This window comes from Mustela lutreola, chromosome 5, assembly GCF_030435805.1.
Source record: "Mustela lutreola isolate mMusLut2 chromosome 5, mMusLut2.pri, whole genome shotgun sequence".
Lineage (NCBI taxonomy): Eukaryota > Metazoa > Chordata > Mammalia > Carnivora > Mustelidae > Mustela > Mustela lutreola.
Genome location: NC_081294.1, coordinates 163,285,201 through 163,308,018, shown reverse-complemented (window position 1 = coordinate 163,308,018; position 22,818 = coordinate 163,285,201). Strand labels below are relative to the sequence as shown.

Below are 22,818 nucleotides of genomic sequence, written 5' to 3'. Positions count from 1 at the left end.
TGTGGAGAAAAAGGAACATTCTTGTACTGTTGGTAGGAATGCAAAGTGGTGCACCCACTCTGGAGAATGGTATGGACATTCCTCAAAAAGTTCAAAATAGAAATAGCATATAATCGAGTAATCATGATACTGAGATTTTACCCAAAGAATACAAAAACCAATAATTCAAAGGGATACACAAATCCCTTTGCTTATTGTAGTATCATTTGCAATGGCCAAATTATGGAAGCAGCCCAACCGCCCATCAAGAGATGAATGGACTAATAGATGAAGAATGTTTGAGTTAAATACACACACACACACACACACACATATATATATATAAACATATATACACATATGCTAGACACACACACACACACACAAATAAGATACATAAAGTATCACGTCATCTGTGAAGAGAGAGAGTTTGACATTATATTGGCCAATTTCTATACCTTTTATTTCTTTTGGTTGTCTGAATGCTAGGACTTCTAGTGTTTAGTTTTGTTTTGTTTAATTATTTTGCATTTATTTTAAATTTATTTTTTTTCAGCATAACAGTATTCATAGTTTTTTCACCACACACAGTGATCTATGCAATATGTGCCCTCTCTAATACCCACCACCTGGTTCCCACAACCTCCCACCCCCCACCTCTTCAAAACCCTAAGATTGTTTTTCAGAGTTCATAGTCTCTCATGCTTCACATTCCCTTCCAATTTCCCTCAACTCCCTTCTCCTCTCCATTTCCTCTTGTCCTCCATGCTATTTGTTATGCTCCACAAATAAGTGAAAGAAGATGACAATTGATTCTCTCTGCTTGACATATTTCACTCAGCATAATCTCTTCCAGTCCCGTCCATATTGCTACAAAAGTTGGGTATTCATCCTTTCTGATGGAGGCATAATACTCCATTGTGTATATGGACCACATCTTCCTTATCCATTCATCTATTGAAGGGCATCTTGTTTCTTTCCACAGTTTGGTGACCGTGACCATTGCCGCTATAAACATCGGGGAATAGATGGCCCTTCTTTTCACTACATCTGTATCTTTGGGGTAAATAGGTAAAGACCCAATAGTGTAATGGCAGGGTAATAGGGAAGCTCTATTTCTAATTTCTTGAGAAATCTCCACACTGTTTTCCAAAGTGGCTGCACCAACTTGCATTCCCACCAACAGTGCAGGAGGGTTCCCCTTTCTCCATATCCCCTCCAACACATGTTTTATCCTGTCTTGTTAATTTTGGCCATTCTAACTGGTGCAAGATGGTATCTCAATGTGGTTTTAATTTGAATCTCCCTGATGACTAGTGATGATGAACATTTTATCATGTGTCTGATAGCCATTTGTATATCTTCATTGAAAAAAATGTATGTTCATATCTTCTGCCATTTTTTATAGGATTGTCTGTTTTGTGTGTGTTGAGTTTGAGGAGTTCTTTATAGATCCTAGATATCAACCTTTTGTCTATACTGTCATTTGCAAATATCTTCTCCCATTCCGTGGGTTGCCTTTTTGTTTTCTTGACTGTTTCCTTAGCTGTGCAGAAGCTTTTGATTTTGATGAGGTCCCAAAAGTTCATTTTGGCTTGTGTTTCCTTTGCCTTTGGAGACATATCTTGAAAGATATTGCTGAGGCTGATATCGAAGAGGTTAATGCCTATGATTTCCTCTAGGATTCTGATGGATTCCTGACTTAGGTTGAGGTCTTTTTTTTTTTTTTTCCCTTTTTGAGCTTATTTTTGTGTACGGTGTAAGAGAATGATCAAGCTTCATTCTTATACATATAGCGTTCCAGTTTTCCCAGCACCATGTATTGAAGAGAATTTCTTTTTTTCACTGTATATTTTTTCCTGTTTTGTTGAAGATTATTTGACCATAGAGTTGAGGGTCCATATCTGGGGTCCCTATTCTATTCCACTGGTCTATGTGTCTGTTTTTATGCCAGTACCATGCTGTCTTGGTGATCACAGCTTTGTAGTAAAGCTTGAAATCAGGTAACGTGATGCCCCCCTCATTTTATTTTTGTTTTTCAACATTTCTTTAGCAATTAGGGGTCTCTTATGATTCCATACAAATTTTTGGATTATTTGAATCAGCTCTTTGAAAAATACCAGTGATATTTTGATCGGAATCGCATTAAAAGTATAGATTGCTCTAGGCAGTATAGACATTTTAACAATGTTTATTCTTCTGAGACAAGAGCATGCAATAGTCTTCCAACATTTTGTGTCATCTTCAATTACTTTCATGAGTGTTCTGTAGTTAGTTGAGTACAGATCCTTTACCTCTTTGGTTAGGTTTATTCTCAAGTATCTTATGGTTCTTGGTGGTCTAGTAAATGCAATCCATTATCTAATTTCCCTTTCTGTATTTTCATTATTAGTGTATAATGAAGCCACTGATTTCTATACATTGACTTTGTATCCTGCCATGTTGCTAAATTGTTGTATGAGTTCTAGTAGTTTGGGGGTGGAGTCTTTTGGGATTTCCATATAAAGAATCATGTCAACTGCAAAGAGAGAGAGTCAGACTACTTCATTACCAATTTGGATACCTTTTATTTCTCTTTGTTGTCTGATAGCTGTTCCTAGGACTTCTAATACTATGTTGAACAAGAGTGGTGAGAGTGGGCATCGTTGTTGTGTTCTTGATCTCACCAGGAAGGGGGCAAGCTTTTTCCCATTGAGGATGATATTGCTGTGGGTATTTCATAGATAGATTTTATAAAGTTCAGGAATGTTCCCTCTATCCCTATACTTTAAAACGTTTTAATCAAGAACGAATGCTAGATTTTGTCAAATGCTTTTTCTGCATCAATTGAGAGGACCATGTGGTTCTTCTCTCTTCTCATATTAATTTGTTGTATCACATTGATTGATTTGCAAATGTTGAACCATCCTTGTAGCCCAGGGATGAATCCCACCTGGTCATGGTGGATAATCTTTTTAATGTGCTGTTGGATCTTGTTTACTAGGATCTTGTTGAGAATCTTAGCATGCATATTCATCAGTGATATTGGTCTGAAATTCTCCTTTTTGGTAGGGTCTTTGCCTGGTTTGGGGATCAGGGTAATGATGGCTTCAAAGAAAGAGTCTGGAAGTTTTTCTTCTGCTTCAATTTTTTGAAAAAGCTTCAGGAGAATAGGTGTCATATCTTCTTTGAAAGTTTGGTAGAATTCCCCAGGGAATACATCTGTTCCGGGGCTCTTGTTTTTTGGGAGGTTTTTTTGTTTGTTTGTTTGTTTGTTTTTTATTTTTTATTTTTTATAAACATATATTTTTATCCCCAGGGGTACAGGTCTGTGAATTACCAGGTTTACACACTTCACAGCACTCACCAAAGCACATACACTCCCAATGTCCATAATCCCACCCCGTTCTCCCAAACCCCTCCCCCCAGCAACCCTCAGTTTGTTTTGTGAGATTAAGAGTCACTTATGGTTTGTCTTCCTCCCAATCCCATCTTGTTTCATTGATTCTTCTCCTACCCACTTAAGCCCCCATGTTGCATCACCACTTCCTCATATCAGGGAGATCATATGATAGTTGTCTTTCTCCACTTGACTTATTTCGCTAAGCATGATACGCTCTAGTTCCATCCACATTGTCGCAAATGGCAAGATTTCATTTCTTTTGATGGCTGCATAGTATTCCATTGTGTATATATACCACATTTTCTTGATCCATTCATCTTTTGATGGACATCTAGGTTCTTTCCATAGTTTGGCTATTGTGGACATTGCTGCTATAAACATTCGGGTGCATGTGTCCCTTTGGATCACTACATTTGTATCTTTAGGGTAAATACCCAATAGCGCAATTGCTGGGTCATAGGGCAGTTCTATTTTCAACATTTTGAGGAACCTCCATGCTGTTTTCCAGAGTGGCTGCACCAGCTTGCATTCCCACCAACAGTGTAGGAGGGTTCCCCTTTCTCCGCATCCTCGCCAGCATCTGTCATTTCCTGACTTGTTGATTTTAGCCATTCTGACTGGTGTGAGGTGATATCTCATTGTGGTTTTGATTTGTATTTCCCTGATGCCGAGTGATATGGAACACATTTTCATGTGTCTGTTGGCCATCTGGATGTCTTCTTTGCAGAAATGTCTTTTCATGTCCTCTGCCCATTTCTTGATTGGATTATTTGTGTTGAGTTTGCTAAATTCTTTATAGATTCTGGACACTAGTCCTTTATCTGATATGTCGTTTGCAAATATCTTCTCCCATTCTGTCAGTTGTCTTTTGATTTTGTTAACTGTTTCCTTTGCTGTGCAAAAGCTTTTGATCTTGATGAAATCCCAGTAGTTCATTTATTCCCTTGCTTCCCTTGCCTTTTGCGTTGTTCCTAGGAAGATGTTGCTGCGGCAGAGGTCGAAGAGGTTGCTGCCCGTGTTCTCCTCAAGGATTTTGATGGATTCCTTTCGCACATTGAGGTCCTTCATCCATTTTGAGTCTATTTTTGTGTGTGGTGTAAGGAAATGGTCCAATTTCATTTTTCTGCATGTGGGTCCAATTTTCCCGGCACCATTTATTGAAGGGGCTGTCTTTTTTCAATTGGACATACTTTCCTGCTTTGTCGAAGATTAGTTGACTGTAGAGTTGAGGGTCTATTTCTGGGCTCTCTATTCTGTTCCATTGATCTATGTGTCTGTTTTTGTGCCAGTACCATGCTGTCGTGATGATGACAGCTTTGTAATAGAGCTTGAAGTCCGGAATTGTGATGCCACCAACGTTGGCTTTCTTTTTCCATATCCCGTTGGCTATTCGAGGTCTTTTCTGGTTCCATATAAATTTTAGAATTATTTGTTCCATTTCTTTGAAAAAGATGGATGGTACTTTGATAGGAATTGCATTAAATGTGTAGATTGCTTTAGGTAGCATAGACATTTTCACAATATTTATTCTTCCAATCCAGGAGCATGGAACATTTTTCCATTTCTTTGTGTCTTCCTCAATTTCTTTCATGAGTACTTTATAGTTTTCTGAGTATAGATTCTGTGTCTCTTTGGTTAGGTTTATTCCTAGGTATCTTATGGTTTTGGATGCAAATGTAAATGGGATTGACTCCTTAATATCTCTTTCTTCTGTCTTGCTGTTGGTGTAGAGAAATGCAACTGATTTCTGTGCATTGATTTTATATCCTGACACTTTTCTGAATTCCTGTATAAGTTCTAGCAGTTTTGGAGTGGAGTCTTTTGGGTTTTCCACATATAGTATCATATCATCTGCGAAGAGTGATAATTTGACTTCTTCTTTGCCAATTTGGATGCCTTTAATTTCCTTTTGTTGTCTGATTGCTGAGGCTAGGACCTCTAGTACTATGTTGAATAGCAGTGGTGATAATGGACATCCCTGCCGTGTTCCTGACCTTAGCGGAAAAGCTTTCAGTTTTTCTCCATTGAGAATGATATTTGCAGTGGGTTTTTCATAGATGGCTTTGATGATATTGAGGTATGTGCCCTCTATCCCTACACTTTGAAGAGTTTTGATCAGGAAGGGATGCTGTACTTTGTCAAATGCTTTTTCAGCATCTATTGAGAGTATCATATGGTTCTTGTTCTTTCTTTTATTGATGTGTTGTATCACATTGACTGATTTGCGGATGTTGAACCCACCTTGCAGCCCTGGAATAAATCCCACTTGGTCGTGGTGAATAATCTTTTTAATGTACTGTTGAATCCTATTGGCTAGTATTTTGTTGAGTATTTTCGCATCTGTGTTCATCAAGGATATCGGTCTATAGCTCTCTTTTTTGGTGGGATTCTTGTCTGGTTTTGGGATCAAGGTGATGCTGGCCTCATAAAATGAGTTTGGAAGTATTCCTTCCATTTCTATTTTTTGGAACAGTTTCAGGAGAATAGGAATTAGTTCTTCTTTAAATGTTTGGTAGAATTCCCCTGGGAAGCTGTCTGGCCCTGGGCTCTTGTTTCTTTGGAGATTTTTAATGACTGTTTCAATCTCCTTACTGGTTATGGGTCTGTTCAGGCTTTCTATTTCTTCCTGGTTCAGTTGTGGTAGTTTATATGTTTCTAGGAATGCATCCATTTCTTCCAGATTGTCAAATTTATTGCCGTAGAGTTGCTCTTAGTATGTTCTTATAATAGTTTGTATTTCTTTGGTGTTAGTTGTGATCTCTCCTCTTTCATTCATGATTTTATTTATTTGGGTCCTTTCTTTTTTCTTTTTGATAAGTCAGGCCAGGGGGTTATCAATTTTATTAATTCTTTCAAAGAACCAGCTCCTAGTTTCGTTGATTTGTTCTATTGTTTTTTTGGTTTCTATTTCATTGATTTCTGCTCTGATCTTTATGATTTCTCTTCTCCTGCTGGGCTTAGGGTTTCTTTCTTGTTCTTTCTCCAGCTCCTTTAGGTGTAGGGTTAGGTTGTGTACCTGAGACCTTTCTTGTTTCTTGAGAAAGGCTTGTACCGCTATATATTTTCCTCTCAGGACTGCCTTTGTTGTTTCCCACAGATTTTGAACCGTTGTATTTTCATTATCATTTGTTTCCATGATTTTTTTCAATTCTTCTTTAATTTCCCGGTTGACCCATTCATTCTTTAGAAGAATACTGTTTAGTCTCCATGTATTTGGGTTCTTTCCAAACTTCCTTTTGTGGTTGAGTTCTAGTTTTAGAGCATTGTGATTTGAAAATATGCAGGGAATTATCCCAATCTTTTGATACCGGTTGAGTCCTGATTTAGGACCGAGGATGTGATCTATTCTGGAGAATGTTCCATGTGCACTAGAGAAGAATGTGTATTCTGTTGCATTGGGATGAAATATTCTGAATATATCTGGGATGTCCATCTGGTCCAGTGTGTCGTTTAAGGCCTTTATTTCCTTGCTGATCTTTTGCTTGGATGACCTGTTCATTTCAGTGAGGGGAGTGTTAAAGTCCCCTACTATTATTGTATTATTGTTGATGTGTTTCTTTGATTTTGTTATTAATTGGTTTATATAGTTGGCTGCTCCCACGTTGGGGGCATAGATATTTAAAATTGTTAGATCTTCTTGTTGGACAGACCCTTCGAGTATGATATAGTGTCCTTCCTCATCTCTTAGTATAGTCTTTGGCTTAAAATCTAATTGATCTGATATAAGGATTGCCACTCCTGCTTTCTTCTGATGTCCATTAGCATGGTAAATTCTTTTCCACCCCCTCACTTTAAATCTGGAGGTGTCTTCGGGCTTAAAATGAGTTTCTTGGAGGCAACATATAGATGGGTTTTGTTTTTTTATCCATTCTGATACCCTGGGTCTTTTGACAGGGGCATTTAGCCCATTCACATTCAGGGTAACTATTGAGAGGTATGAATTTAGTGCCATTGTATTGCCTGTAAGGTGACTGTTACTGTATATGGTCTCTGTTCCTTTCTGATCTACCACTTGTAGGCTCTCTCTTTGCTTAGAGGATCCCTTTCAAGATTTCCTGTAGAGCTTGTTTGGTATTTGCAAATTCTTTCAGTTGTTGTTTGTCCTGGAAGCTTTTAATCTCTCCTTCTATTTTCAATGATAGCCTAGCTGGATATAGTATTCTTGGCTGCATGTTTTTCTCGTTTAGTGCTCTGAGAATATCATGCCAGCTCTTTCTGTCCTGCCAGGTCTCTGTGGATAAGTCAGCTGCCAATCTAATATTTTTACCATTGTTTGTTACAGAGCTCTTTTCCCGGGCTGCTCTCAGGATTTTCTCTTTGTCACTGAGACTTGTAAATTTTACTATTAGGTGACGGGGTGTCGGCCTATTCTTATTGATTTTGAGGGGCGTTCTCTGAACCTCCTGAATTTTGATGCTCATTCCCTTTGCCATATTGGGGAAATTCTCCCCAATAATTCTTTCCAGTATACCTTCTGCTCCCCTCTCTGTTTCTTCTTCTTCTGGAATCCCAATTATTCTAATGTGGTTTCGTCTTATGGTGTCACTTATCTCTCGAATTCTCCCCTCGTGGTTAGTAGCTGTTTGTCCCTCTTTTGCTCAGCTTCTTTATTTTCTGTCATTTGGTCTTCTATATCACTAATTCTTTCTTCTGCCTCATTTATCCTAGCAGTGAGAGCCTCCATTTTTGATTGCACCTCATTAATAGCTTTTTTGATTTCAACTTGGTTAGATTTTAGTTCTTTTATTTCTCCAGAAAGGGCTTTTATATCTCTTGAGAGGGTTTCTCTAATATCTTCCATGCCTTTTTCGAGCCCGGCTAGAACCTTGAGAATTGTCATTCTGAACTCTAGATCTGACATATTACCAATGTCTGTATTAATTAGGTCCCTAGCCTTTGGTACTTCCTCTTATTCTTTTTTTTGTGTTGAATTTTTCCGTCTTGTCATTTTGTCCAGAGAAGAGTATATGAGGGGGCAAGTAAAATACTAAAAGGGTGCAACAACCCCAGGAAAATATGTTTTAACCAAATTAGAAGAGATCCAAAATCGTGAGGGGGGAGAAAGGGGATAAAAAGAGGTTCAAAAAGGAAGAAAGAAAAAAAAAGAAAAAAGAAAAAAAAAAAGAAAAGAAAAAAAGAAAACACCTAAGAAAAATGTAAAAAAGAAAAATATATATATATTAGATAAACTAGTAAAAAATCGTTAAAAAAGAAAAAGGTAACAGTTAAAAAAAAATTTTACCTGAAGGCGAGACAAAAAACAACAAAAAATGAAAAAGAAAAAAATTAAATTAACTGCAAGACTAAAAAAAAATCACAGGTAAAAAGCCATGAGTTCCGTGCTTGGCTTTCTCCTCCTCTGGAATTCTGCTGCTCTCCTTGGTATTGCAACCGCACTCCTTGGTAGGTGAACTTGGTCTCAGCTGGATTTCTTGTTGATCTTCTGGGGGAGGGGCCTGTTGTAGTGATTCTCAAGTGTCTTTGCCCCAGGCGGAATTACACCGCCCTTACCCCGGGGCCGGGGTGAGTAATCTGCTCGGGTTTGCTTTCAGGAGCTTTTGTTCCCTGTGCGCTTTCCATAGAGTTCTGGAGGACGGGAATACAAATGGCGGCCTCCTGGTCTCCGGCCTAGAGGAGCCGAGAGCCCAGGGCCGCACTCCTCAGTGTGCCCTCAGAGAACAGCGCCCAGTTACTCCCGTCTGCCTGACCTCCGGCCACGCTCCGAGCTCACCGAGCCTGCGACCGGTTCAAGGTCACCCCGAGCTGTGAGCTTACTGTCGGCTCTGTCTCTGTAGCCGGCTTTCCCGTTCCAATACCCGCAAGCTCTGCGACACTCAGACACCCCTGATCCTTCTGTGACCCTGCGGGACCTGAGGCCACGCTGACCTCGCATGGGCTTCGCCCCGGTTTAGCCTCTGGAGCGATGTCCCTCAGCAGAACAGACTTTTAAAAGTCCTGATTTTGTGCGCAGTTGCTCCGCTGTTTGCCGGGAGCCAGCCCCTCCCCCCGGGGTCTATCTTCCCGTCGCTTTGGATTCACTTCTCCGCCGGTCCTACCTTTCAGAAAGTGGTTGTTTTTCTGTTTCCAGAATTGCTGTTCTTCTTCTCTTCAATCTGCCGATGGATTTTCAGGTGTTTGCAATCTTTAGATAAGCTATCTAGCTGATCTCCGGCTAGCTGAAGCAGTCTCAGCTTGCTACTTCTCCGCCATCTTGACTCCTCCCGTGGGAAGAGGGGGCGGCGGCAGAGAACGCGGCGGCAGCGCTACTGCCGGTTACGTCGGACGCGAAGGATAAGCTGGAGGACAAGGATGATGATGAGGCGGGCGCGCTCCCCAGTCTCCATGGAACTCCCACCCCGGCCCGTTGCTACGAGCCCCCGAGGCTCGGGCTCCGTCTTTCTCGCTTTGTTGTTCCGGGTACTGGCTTTTGGGAGGTTTTTGATCACTGCTTCAATATCATTACTAGATATGGGTCTATTCAGGTTGTCAATTTCTTCCTGGTTCAATTTTGGGAGTTTATAGTTTTCCAGGAATGCATCCATTTCATCTAGCTTGCTTAGCTTATTGGCATATAACTGTTGATAATAACTTCTGATGATTGTTCTACTTCATAGGTGTTAGTTGTGATCTCTCCCTTCTCATTCATAAATTTATGAATTTGTGCTTTCCCTCTCTTTATGTTTTTTGGGGGGGAATTGTGTGGCCAATGGTTTATTAATCTTATTGATTCTTTCAATAAACCAGCTTCTAATTTCATTGTTACATTCTACTGTATCTCTGGTTTCAACCACATTGATCTCAGTTCTAAAAGGTTTTTTTTTTCAATTTATTTTTTATTTTCAGCATTACAGTATTCATTATTTTTGCACCACACCCAGTGCTCCATACAATCCGTGCCCTCTAAATACCACAGTATTTGGTACTTTCCACAGTTTGGCGACTATAGCCATTGGTGCTATAAACATTGGAGAACAGATGACCCTTCTTTTCATGACATCGAAATTTTCTGGGTAAATACCCAGTAGTGCTGTTGCAGGGTCATAGGGAAGTTCTATTTTTAATTTCTTGAGGAATCTCCACACTGCTCTCCAAAGAGGCTGCACCAACTTGCATTCCCACCAACAGTGGAAGAGGGTTCCCCTTTCTCCACATCCTCTCCAACACATTTTGTTTCCTGTCTTGCTAATTTGGGCCATTCTAACTGGTGTAAGGTGATATCTCAATGTGGTTTTAATTTGAATCTCCCTGATGGCTAGTGATGATGAACATTTTTTCATGTGTCTAATAGCCATATGTATGTTGTCATTGTAGAAGTGTCTGTCCATATCTTCTGCCCATTTTTTATATGATTGTCTGTTTTGTGTGTGTTGAGTTTGAGGAGTTATTTATAGATCCTAGATATCAACCTTTTGTCTATAATGTCATTTGCAAATATATTCTCCCATTCCGTGGATTGCCTCTTTTTTTTTTTTTTTTTGACTGTTTCCTTTGCTGTGCAGAAGCTTTTGATTTTGATGAGGTCCCAAAAGTTCATTTTGGCTTTTGTTTCCTTTGCCTTTGGAGACATATCTTGAAAGAAGGTGCTGTGGCTGATATTGAAGAGATTACTGCCTATTATCTCCTCTAGGATTCTGATGGATTCCTTTCTCACATTGAGGTCTTTTATCCATTTTAAGTTTATCTTTGTGTACGGTGTAAGAGAATGGTTGAGTTTCATTCTTCTACATATAGCTGACCAGTTTTCCCAGCACCGTTTTTTGAAGAGACTGTCTTTTTTCCACTGTATATTTTTTCCTGTTTTGTCGAAGATTATTTGACCATAGAGTTTAGGGTCCATATCTGGGCTCTCTGTTCCACTGGTTTATGTGTCTGTTTTTATGCCAGTACCATGCTGTCTTGGAGATCACAGCTTTGTAGTAAATCTTGAAATCAGGTAATGTGATGCCCCCCCCCGTTTTATTTTTGTTTTTCAACATTTCCTTAGTTATTTGGTGTCTCTTCTGATTCCATACAAATTTTTGGATTATTTGCTCCAGCTCTTTGGACAACACCGGTGGAATTTTTATAGGAATCACATTATTAGTCTAGACTACTCTAGGAATTATAGACATTTTAAGAATGTTTATTCTTCTGATCCAAGAGCATGGGATGGTCTTCCATAGTGTCTTCTTTAACCTCTTTCATGAGTGCTCTGTAGTTCCTCTGTAGTTCCTTGACCTCTTTGGTTAGGTTTATTCCCAGGTATCTTACGGTTCTTGGTGCTCAACCAAATGGAATTGAGTCTCTAATTTCCCTTTCTTTTTTTCATTATTAGTGTATAAGAAAGCCACTGATTTCTTTACATTGACTTTGTATCCTGACACGTTGCTGAATTTTTGTATGAGTTCTAGTAGTTTGGGTTGGAGTCTTTTCACTTTTCCATATAAAGAGTCATGTCATCTGCAAATAGAGAAAGTTTTACTTCTTCATGCCAAATTTGGGTACCTCATCAATCTCAGCTCTAATGTTGATTATTTCCCTTCTTATGTTTGGAGTAGGTTTGATTTGTTGTTGATTCTCCAGTTCTTTAAGGTGTAGAGATAGCTCGTGTTTTCTGTTTTTTTCATTTTTTTTTGAGGGTACTTGGATGGCTATGTATTTCCCCCTTAGGACCGCCTTTGCTATATCCCATAGGTTTTGGATTGAAGTATCTTCATTCTCATTGGTTTCCATGAATTGTTTTAGTTCTTCTTTGATGTCCTGGTTGATCCAAGCACTGTTAAACAAGGTGGTCTTTAACTTCCAGGTGTTTGAGTTCTTTTGGAACTTTTCCTTGTGATTGAGCTCCAGTATCAAAGTATTGTGATATGAGAATGTGCAGGGAGTCATCTCACTCTTTTGGTATCGGTTGAGTCCTGATTTGTGACCCAGTATGTGGTCTATTCTGGAGAAGGTTCCATGTGCACTTGAGAAGAATGAGTATTCTGTTGTTTTAGGGTGGAATGTTCTGTATATATCTATGAGGTCCATCTGGTCGAATGTGTCATTCATTGCTTTTGTTTCTTTATTGATTTTTTGCTTCAATGATCTGTCCATTTCTGAGAGAGGAGTGTTAAGATCTCCAATGATTAGTTTATTCATATCAATATGACTCTTTATCTTGCTTAACTGTTTTAATATGCAATTGGCTGCTCTCATATTGGCGGCATAGACATTTACAACTGTTAGATCATCTAGGTGGATAGTCCCTTTAAGAATGATATAGTGTCATTCTCTATCTGACTATAGTATTTAATGTAAAATCTAATTCGTCTGATATGAGACTCACTACCCCAGGCTTCTTTTGAGGCCCATTGGCATGAAAAATGCTTCTCCATCCCTTCACTTTCAGTCTGGGTGTATCTTTAGGTTCAAAATGGGTCTCTTGTAGACAACATATGGATGGGTCCTGTCATTTTATCCAATCTGCAACCCTGTGCCACTTTATGGTCGCATTTAGGCCCTTCACATTGAGAGTGATTATTGATAGATACGTTTTATTGACATCATTTTACCTCTGAAGTCTTTCTTTCTGTATATTGTCTATTTCTGTTTAATGCTATTCTTAGGGAATTTTTCCTCTTCTATAGAACCCCCCTTAGTATTTCGTGCAGTATCAACTTGGTGGTTGCATAGTCTTTTAAGCTTACTGGTCTTCGAAACTCTTTATCTCTCCATCCATTTTGAATGTCAGTATTTCTGGATAAAGTATTCTTGTCTGCCTGTTATTCTCATTCAGTGCCCTGAATAAATCTTGCCATCCCTTTCTGGCTTACCATGTCCCTGTGGATAGGTCTGATTTTATTCTGATGGGATTTCCTCTGTAAGTAAGTAGCCTCCTTTTCCTAGAGGCTTTCAAGAGATTATACCTACAATTATGATTCCTCATTTGATTATCAGGTGTCATTATGTTTTTTTGGAATGTATAATCTTGGGTGGAGACCGTTCAGCCTCTAGTACATGAACGCTGGTTCCATTCATGAGACTGGGAAAATTTTCATGAACAAGTTGTTCCACTATATCTTCTAGACTTCTTTCTTTCTCCTCCCCTTCAGGGATTCCAATAATTCTGGTGTTGAAATGTTTTATGGCATATTTTATTTCCCTGATTCTGTTTTTGTGGCTTCCATGGTGTTTGTTCCAGGCTTTCTCCTGATCCTTTCTCTCTATCTGTTTGTCCTCCAGATCACTAATTCTATCTTCTGTCTCAGTTATCCTAGCTTTGAGATAATTTAGATTATATTGGTACTCATTGAGAGCATTGTGAAACTCATCTCTGGTGGCTTTCAACTCTGCCCTGATATTGTGAGCTTCATCCCTAGTCGCTTTCAGTTCGGCCCTAATCAATTCCATTTGGTCATCCATGGCTTTCTCCAACCTAGCTATTGCCTGGATAATTGTTAGCCTGAATTCTCTTTCCGACATATTGCCTATGTTGATAGCCATTAGCTCTGTTCCAGCAGGTCCATCCTCTGTATTTTTCTTCTGTTGGGCATTCCTCTTCCTAGTCATTTTTGTGGGAGATGACTGAATAGATGTAGCTGGATGTATCAACTGTGGTGTTTTCAAAGTGCACCCTGGAAAGCTTCTGAGCAATCAGGATTCTTCACCCAAATGAGAGAAAAAAGAAAATAAAAAGAAAAAAAGAAAAGAGTGAGAGAGAGAGAGAGACAGGAAAATAAGGGAAGATAAAATAGAAGTTTCAGCCCAAATGGGCCCCAAGGTAAGACTGATGAAGTATACAAACAAAAACAGACAAAAAGACTGATAAAAGTATATGACAAGAGAAAAAATATATATTTACAAGCAACTAAAGTTAGAACCTCGTCCAGACGAACCCCAATTGTAAGATTTATATACTATCAAAACAAACACAATAACATAGAAACACTTGTGGAAGAAAAATATGGGAGAGTGGTAATAAATTCTCAATGTGGGTGAGGAAGTTTGTTTTGATTCTTCCTGGATGTATCATGAAATATTTGTTAAAGGACTCAACTTTCGTAAGATAAAGTGGGATTAAATATTCGTTTACCTATAGGGCTAACATTGATTGTGGTAGGAGGATTACCTTGACGTTTAACTTTGTATGAATATTAGAAAAATTAAAAAAAAAGGTATAAACTAGACTAAACTAAACTAAAATTAAAAAAAAGTTAAAAACTAGAAATTCAAAAGAAAAACAAAGGTGTATGTATCAAAAATTTCAGATTAGAAATTTATTATGGAATTTGATGTACTGTGCATCTCACTGTGATGGTAAATAGGTTAAAAAGTTATTTATATTAAAAAATAATAATGGGAATGAGTTAAAAATATAAGTTTTCCTATGTAGTGATTGTTGTTCTCATGTCTTTTTTTTTTTTTTTTTTTTTTTTTTTACTGGTTGGTTTTCTGGGGGAGAGCCCTGCCACGTTGGTTTTCAGTCAATGATGTTACCTTAGTTAAGTCTTCCTGGGGGTGGGTTCTGAGGAAACACTTTTTTTCAGGCTTTTGTTTTTTGGAGGAATTTTTTTTTTAAGATTTTATTTATTTACTTGACAGAGAGAGATTACAAGTAGGCAGAGAGGCAGGCAGAGAGAAAGGAGGAAGCAGGCTCCCTATTGAGCAGAGAGTCTGATGTGGGGGTTTGATCCTAGGACTCTGGGATCATGACCTGAGCCGAATGCAGAGGTTTTAACCCAATGAGCCACCCAAGTGCCCCTTTGGCCGATTTTTTGTTTGTTCACTTTTTTTTTTTTCCCTCTCTCTCACCTTGACCACTTTTGATGGTTTTTGTAGGTTTAGAGGAAAGCCAACTGCGCCCTGACCTCCCTCTGAGAGAGAAGCCTCAATCTGGCTGCAGAGCCCAAATTAATTCCCCCTTGGCCACTTGCAGAAGAGGATCCATGTCACAGTCCCTGAGGATGGAGGATCTTCTGCTTGTACCCCAAAACAGGGCAGCGTCGGCTGTCTGGGCATCTCCAGACTGCCAGAGAGGTTTCAAGCAATGATTGCACACTGAGATTTTCCCCTGGCCCGGGCTGGGAGTGCCTGGTCTTTCTGGGTCTAATAGTGCCAGGCTTGCATGCACCTCTCTCAGGGGAGGGTGAGGGTCTCGCAGGCATCTGGAGCTCAGGTGGAATGGCATATGTCTAATAGCGTCAAGCTGGGCCTTCAGGCACCTCTTTCAGGGGAGGGTGAGGGGCACACGCTTCTCAGGCTCTGTTACCACAGCTCCACATTCTCCTGTCTGGCGAGGCTCCCAGCCCCTCACAAGAGCTGGATCCCATGCATTCTCAGGCACGCTGGTGGCTCTGGGACCAAGACCTTGTTTCTCCGCAGCACTCTCTCTGGCTCAGCACCAGGGGAGGCTGTCCTGGGTCCTGGACCTAAGACCCTGTCCCTAGGCACCCTGATTCCTGAAATCCCCACCCTCTTGATGCTTTGCTCTCTTTGAGTGCTTTCAACCAGTCTCCAAGTTAATGCTGGTCCCCAGATGCTGGGCAGTTTCGTATTGGGGTATTACTTTCCAATGGGTCGCCACTGGTGGCTCCCTCCCCCCCTTGTTTATCTTCCAATATCAGTTTTATGTTCCCACTCTGCCCCACCTGCCCACTGGTGTCTTTTGCCCCTGTAGAGATACAGACGTGTAAAAATCTGATCTCAGGCTGATTTCGTGGGTGTTCAGAGTTCTTTGGGAGGTAATCAGCTCACTTTAGGGTACAGGTTGAAAGGCGCCTCCTCCAATTTCCCTGTCATCTTGTCTCTCTGTTACTTATATCTTTTGATGTTAAACTATTTTTATTCCATCTCAATAAAGGTTTAAATAATTCACTTTGTGTATCTTAATCATATTTAATAAAATTAACCTCGGATCAAACATGACCATGTTTAGAGGAACAGACAAGATTTAAAATGCAATTAATTGTGGAGCTCAATTAGATATGCTATAGTGTGGCATTCAAGACAAATTCAACAGAACTAGAATAGAAATTCAACAAGAAGTAGATCTTGTTTGCTTGCATGTTTTAATTTAATTTTATTTTTTCAGTGTTCCAGAATTCATTGTTTATGCACCACACCCAGTGCTCCCTGCAGTACATGCCCTTCTTAATACCCACCACCAGGATTCTCAGGTCTGTAGATTTCATTTACAAAATATTGCAAAAACCTGCAAAACTGGAACTTTCCATGTTTTCTGATATTATTTTATTTTGATTATTACTTTTTCTTATGTATGTGATATAGAGAATAAATTTTTGACTAAAGTGCTGTAAAAAATATTTCAAAAGATAGGATTCAGATTACTCAGATTAAGCTAAATTGGCAAAAGTTTAAAAAAAGGACAAAATTCTTTTCCAAACTCTTATTAAACTATTTTCTTAAAGTATATTTTGCATTTTATTGTCAAAGACTTTGAATGGCACACAAATATAAATTTGTAAATATAAAGATGTATTAATATCTACGTTTGTAGTTATTTCCCTTGTAAAAACAACCTCCATAAAGGTGCCGAGTTTCTTGGCCAGATATCAGTGTAGATATATAATCATTTACCAATAAAAGTTATATATATAGATAGATATAGATATATAGATATATCCTGAAAAGAACACCAGATCCTTAAATTCTGTCAACTATTTTTTTTATCCTTAAGTAGGCAAAAATGAACTATTGGAGTAAAATATATCAAATTTTAAAGGCATAATACCACCAGTGGAATTGAAATTTGTGATGATGCATAATTAAAACAAACAAATAAACTTATAATTTTAGCTCAATTGACATTGAAGATGAGACAAATTGCATAAATATTAATTTTAATGAAAATAAGTAAACTTTTAAAATTGAATAAGAGCAGATTTATCAGAAAAAAATGCTAACTAGTAACCCAAATATAACTTTGTTTTTAAGAAATTCCAAATAATCCTATGAATGTCATATAGTGTTTCCTACAAAACCACCAATGTGTTTTTGCATCAGAAGCATGTACATGTTTGTTTTTTCCCAAAAAAGGAAAATTAGTGAGCACCTGGATGGCTCAGTGCTTTGGAACCTCTGCCTTTGGATCAGGTCATGTTCTCGGTGTCCTGGGATTGAGACCTTTATTAGGCTCTCTGCTTGGTGGGAGCTTGCTCTCCCCTTTCTCTCTCTGCCCTCCTCTTTGCCTACTTGAGATCTCTGTCAGGTAAATAAATAATATCTTTAAAAAAGTGAAATTTGATCTTTCACAAAGGAATATATGCCCACAGACAATGTGGTAATTAAAAAATCCTTGGAAACACATCATCATGGAAATGCAAAATAAAAACAAAATGAGTTAATATATCCATACTAGCATAGCTACATGAAAAAGGCTGATGTTACCCACAATTGCTATCAACTGGAGCAAGTGTTACTCCTGTGACTTGCTGGTAGGCATGTAAAATTGAACAAACATATTGTTGCACTGTTTACTAAAAATTAGTCGTGCATCTACCAAATGAATAAAAACATGTGATTACAAGAGGGAAGTTAAAACTATTTTTGTCATAATAGTTCAAGACTAAAAATAGCCCACATGTTCATCCCCAAAGTAGTAAATAAACAAAAAGTGTTAGATTCAGAGATGGGAATATTATTTAGGAACACAAAAGAGCAAACTGTTGATAAATGTAAAATCATGGCAGAATCTTTAAGAACATATTAAGTTGAGGAACAGACTCATGATATGAAAATTTCCCATTTTGTTTTCACTGAAGCAAAATTCCTCAATAAGCCAAACTACATAATAGAGATGCAAATCTGACCAGCAATTCTATCTTGGTTGAGTGATTTCAATGAAAAGGTCATGAAAAACACTTCTGGTCTGGTAAGAATTGCCTCTTACTAGTTAGTGGGTAAATTACAGGCCCACATTATTGAAATTGGTTGACCAATCAGGTTTTAGCATTCTAGTGTGTATAAGATATACCACAATTAAAAATAAACTACAATTGATGTTGAAAATTGTTTGACTGCTTAGTTCATTCTTTGAACAAATACTTATTGTATGGTGTGCTGTAAAAACATTTTAATTATTTGCTATCAAAGCATTTTTAACAGTCTCCAATTATATGTATTGATGACAACCTAGGGAAATATCCAAACTATGGAGGTTTGTCTGCATTTCAATGTAAAATAGTAGCAGATATAGATATAACACATATTTAACTTTTATCTAGGAAATCCCACACAGTCACTTTTTATACAACCTTTAAATCAGGGGCAAATCAATGTAATCTTAGTCATGACTTAAGGCAGCAAGCACACTGACCCATGCACTTTCTCAGGACTCCCTTGACTTCAGTGTTCCTCATACTGTAGATGAGGGGATTCAACAAAGGAGTGAAGATTTTATAGAAGGCAGACACCACTTTATCACTGTTAGCTGGCCTGTAAGATTTGTGTTGCATATCGGTAAAAATGGCAGCTCCATAAAATAGTCCCACCACACAGAGATGTGAAGAGCAGGTAGCAAATGTCTTCTTGCGAGCTTCTTTGGAATGCATCTGGAGAAGCGCAGCTAAGATGAAACTATAGGAAATCAGGATGAGAGAAAATGGGACCAGAATCATTAATACACAGCAGCTTTACATCACATACTCAAAAGCAAATGTGTCAGCACAAGCCAAATGCATCAGAGTAGGGGCCTCACAGAAGAAATGATTGATCTCATGTGCATCTAAAAATGGGAAGCTCAGGGTAGCAACAGCCTGCATGAGCCCATCAGCTGCCCCAAGGAACCAAGACCCCATAGTCATTCTCAGACATAATTCCCAGTTCATGATAATGGGGTATCTCAGTGGGTGGCAAACAGCCACATAGCGGTCATAGGACATGACTGCTGAGAGGAAGCACTCACCCCCTCCCAAAGTGAGGAATAAGATCTGTAACTTACAGACAGCAGGGGATATGAACTTCTTGCCAGTCAAGTAGTTAGCTGACATTTTGAGCACAATGGTAAAGACCAGCATTATGTCCATGAGGGAGAGTTGGCTCAGTAGGAAGTACATGGGTGTGTGGAGCTGAACATCCTGCTGAATCAGGAAAATCATGAGTGCATTGACCATGAGGGAGGTGAAGGCAATTGTCAGAACCACCGCAAAGAGAAATAGATGGGCTTTTGTGTAGTTGAAGAGTTCTAGAAGAATGAAATCTGAGGTGGTATTCCAGATGTTCATGATTTCAAAGTGGAGTGACACTGTAAATGAATAAATAGATGAAAGTTTTTATCACTTGTAATTGTCTATATAAATTACATTTTTTATTGATAAGCACATCCTTAATAATGATAAAATATTTTTCAAATTTTTCATCTGCCATTTAAAACAATTGACTTGGACATAAAATTAGTTTCAACTTTTTCCAAATTATTCTTACTTTCAAAGTTTTCAAAATAAGTACCCCACATTTATTATTGATACATTAGGATAATAAATATTTTGATCCATTGCAAGGATATGATAAGTGTGTTTTTATGCCACATGACACCAATATAAGTGAACAAGAGGACACTATTAAAATAATTTTTAATTTATGTTAGTGTCTTGTCTTCTATTATATCATGCATAAAGTTCTTAGAAGCTGAGTTACATCAATGTGTTCAACTATATAAAAACTAGGTCTTTGATATATATACATATAAAACAAAGAAAAATTTATTGTAAACTGATGTGCTATATTTGGACTTATTGAAATTGAATTAAAAATGTCAAAATCAGATCATCTTTCTTGATATCATTTATGTCAAGAAGGCATTAATTTTCTAGAAAAGAATTATATTTTCAAGTCTAGGAGCTAAAATACTTAGTCTGGATGGACAGGGATGATGGCAGAAAAGTAGGAGACCCTGTTTCAATTGGTCCCATGAATTTAGCTGGATATCTACCAAACCATTCTGAACAGCCATAAAACCAGTCCAAGATGAAAGAATATATAATCTAGATCTCTAAAAACAGAATAATGGCTACTTTTTGCCAGGTAAGATGCACAGTGTCATGAATCTGTGGGGATATATAGGAAGACAGACAGAAAAGGGGGGGTGCTTCAGATAAGGTGGTTCCTAGAAACTGATATAAAACCAGAGCACAAAAGTCTCCTATGTCAGATACCAGGCAAAATCTTGAAGAGCCATAGCACCTGGGAAAGTACCCTAGAGCAGTGCTCAGACAGAATTCCAGAGCTGCCTGTATTCTTGGGAGCCCATGGATGCTCATGGTTTTAGAATTACAAAGGATAGGGATATGCCAGGGTCCCTAGGACAATCTCTGAGAAAGTCACTGTGAGCATGCATTGCAGGAGGCTGCAGTTTTCAGTGGTGCATACAAAAACAGACGCTTTTTGCCCTGGAGAATTTAGTGAAAAGAGAAGACTGATTTTTCTGCTCTGGGACAGAGGTTTGGGTGTGGCCATTTTTGCTTTGACCCTCAGAAGTGTCAGAGAAAGCTGGTAGAGAACAAAATGAAATAAGTCAAGCAGAGAGAATCAATTATCATATGGTTTCACTTATTTTGGGAGCATAACAAATAACATGGAAGACATGGGGAGTTAGAGAGGAGAAGGGAGTTGGGGAAATTAGAAGGGGAGGTGAATCATTAGAGACTATGGACTCTGAAAAACAATCTGAGGGGTTTGAAGTGACGGTGGGGGTAGGAGGTTGGGGTACCAGGCAGTGGGTATTATAGAGGAAACAGATTGCATGGAGCACTGGGTGTGGTGAAAAAATAGTGAATACTGTTATGCTGAAAATAAATAAATTAATTTAAAAAATACATAAGCACAATTAAGGATATGTTAATAAAACTACAGACAGTATGAAAGGATACAAATCTGAAAGTCCCTCTCACTTCATTTCTAATAACTATAACTAATGACTGCTGACAGTTACCTAAGTGGCTTCCAGAACTTCTTACTAAAATAAGATTATACTATATTGGTTAGTAACTTTCCTAGCTTCTTGTATATGTTTTGTTATCTGTAAGCACATATCAATTCCACTCTTAAATATGCCTCTTATTCTAGTTTGTGGATATGCCATACTTTATTTAACCTTTATCTTAATGATGGGCTTTCAGGAGTTTGTATTCCTTTCTTTTTCTTTCTTTTTTTTTTTTTTTTGTTAATATAAGCTATACTGTAATAAATATGTGAAGGATTTTAATAAAGAAAAAAAGACAAGTTTTGATGGAGCTCATCCCCCAAATGAGCCCAAGCAGGATTGCCTGAGAAATAGTACCACAGGTTTCTCCCCCAGAACACAGGCTGAAAGAACAAGAGGCTGACAACCCTATGGACCCAATAATACTGTAAAATCCCAACATCAGTGGAAAATTTTATATTGAGCTCTAGGCATTGCCTCATGGACTATTTATTTTTCAGATACAATTCTCTTTTATTTTTATTCTTTCTTTTATGCTTCTCCTAGGTCTTTTTTTCTTTCTTTTTATCATTTCAACAAGATGTTTAGTATATCAACTTGTATTTCTCAGTAGCTTCTTAACTTCTACTTTTACACACCTCTGTCTTTTCTGGATATATGTTTTATTGTAGCCTTTCCCCCCATTCAATATTACCTTTATATATACAAGTTTTACTTTCGTGTAATTTTGGGAAGAAGTATTCTCTAACAAACAGACCAAAATACACACCAAATGCCCTATGGCCTAGAAGCCCATTAGACAGACTTAGAGAGATCAATAATGCCTTGAAACATTCCAATGTCTGAATTACTGAGATCCTTGAAAGGGTAAAGATAGAGAGGACTAGGAGGTATATTTGAACAAATAATAGCTGAGAACTTGCCTAATATGGGGAAGGAAACAAGCATTCATGTCCAAGAAGCAGAGAGGATTCCTCCTAAGATCAATAAAAATAGACCAACACATGGGATATAATAGTAAAACTTGCAAATCTTTGGGCCAATGTAGCTATCCTGAAAACACCAAGGGTGAAGAGGTTTATTACATGCAGATAAAGGAAAATCAGAATAATACCATACCTGTCCACAGAGACCTGGCACTAAATGAGAACATGTAGCCAAGTATACTTTATCTAGCAAGGCTATCATTCAGAACAGATGGAGAAACAAGGAGCTTCCAGGACCAGCAGAAACTGAAAGAATATCTGTCACCTAGCCAGCCTTGCCAAAAATATTAAGGGGGATTCTATAAAGGAAGAAAGACCCCCAAGAGTAATATAGATCAGAACTTTACAGAAGCAATCTGTAGAAACAGGGACATTGCAGGGAATATGATGGCAATAAATCCATATCTTCCAATAGTTATTCTCAACATGAATGGCCTAAATGCTCTTGTGAAATGGCGCTGGGTTTCAGATTGGATAAAAAGACAGTGCCCATATATATTCTGTCTACAAAAAACTCATTTTGAACCTAAGGCCACCTCCATATTGAAAGTGAGGGGCTGGAGAATGATGTT

The 22,818-nt window shown here is 38.3% G+C and overlaps 1 protein-coding gene across 1 annotated transcript; it reads right to left on the bottom strand.

Annotated features, from left to right (window-relative positions):
• Positions 1–18,627: 18,627 nt before the first annotated feature.
• LOC131831256 (olfactory receptor 2T33-like) lies at positions 18,628–19,605 on the bottom strand. The gene is given in 1 exon segment (XM_059173407.1): positions 18,628–19,605. A coding segment is annotated over 1 exon segment (936 nt). The 5' UTR covers positions 19,564–19,605.
• Between the last annotated feature and the right edge of the window lie 3,213 nt (positions 19,606–22,818).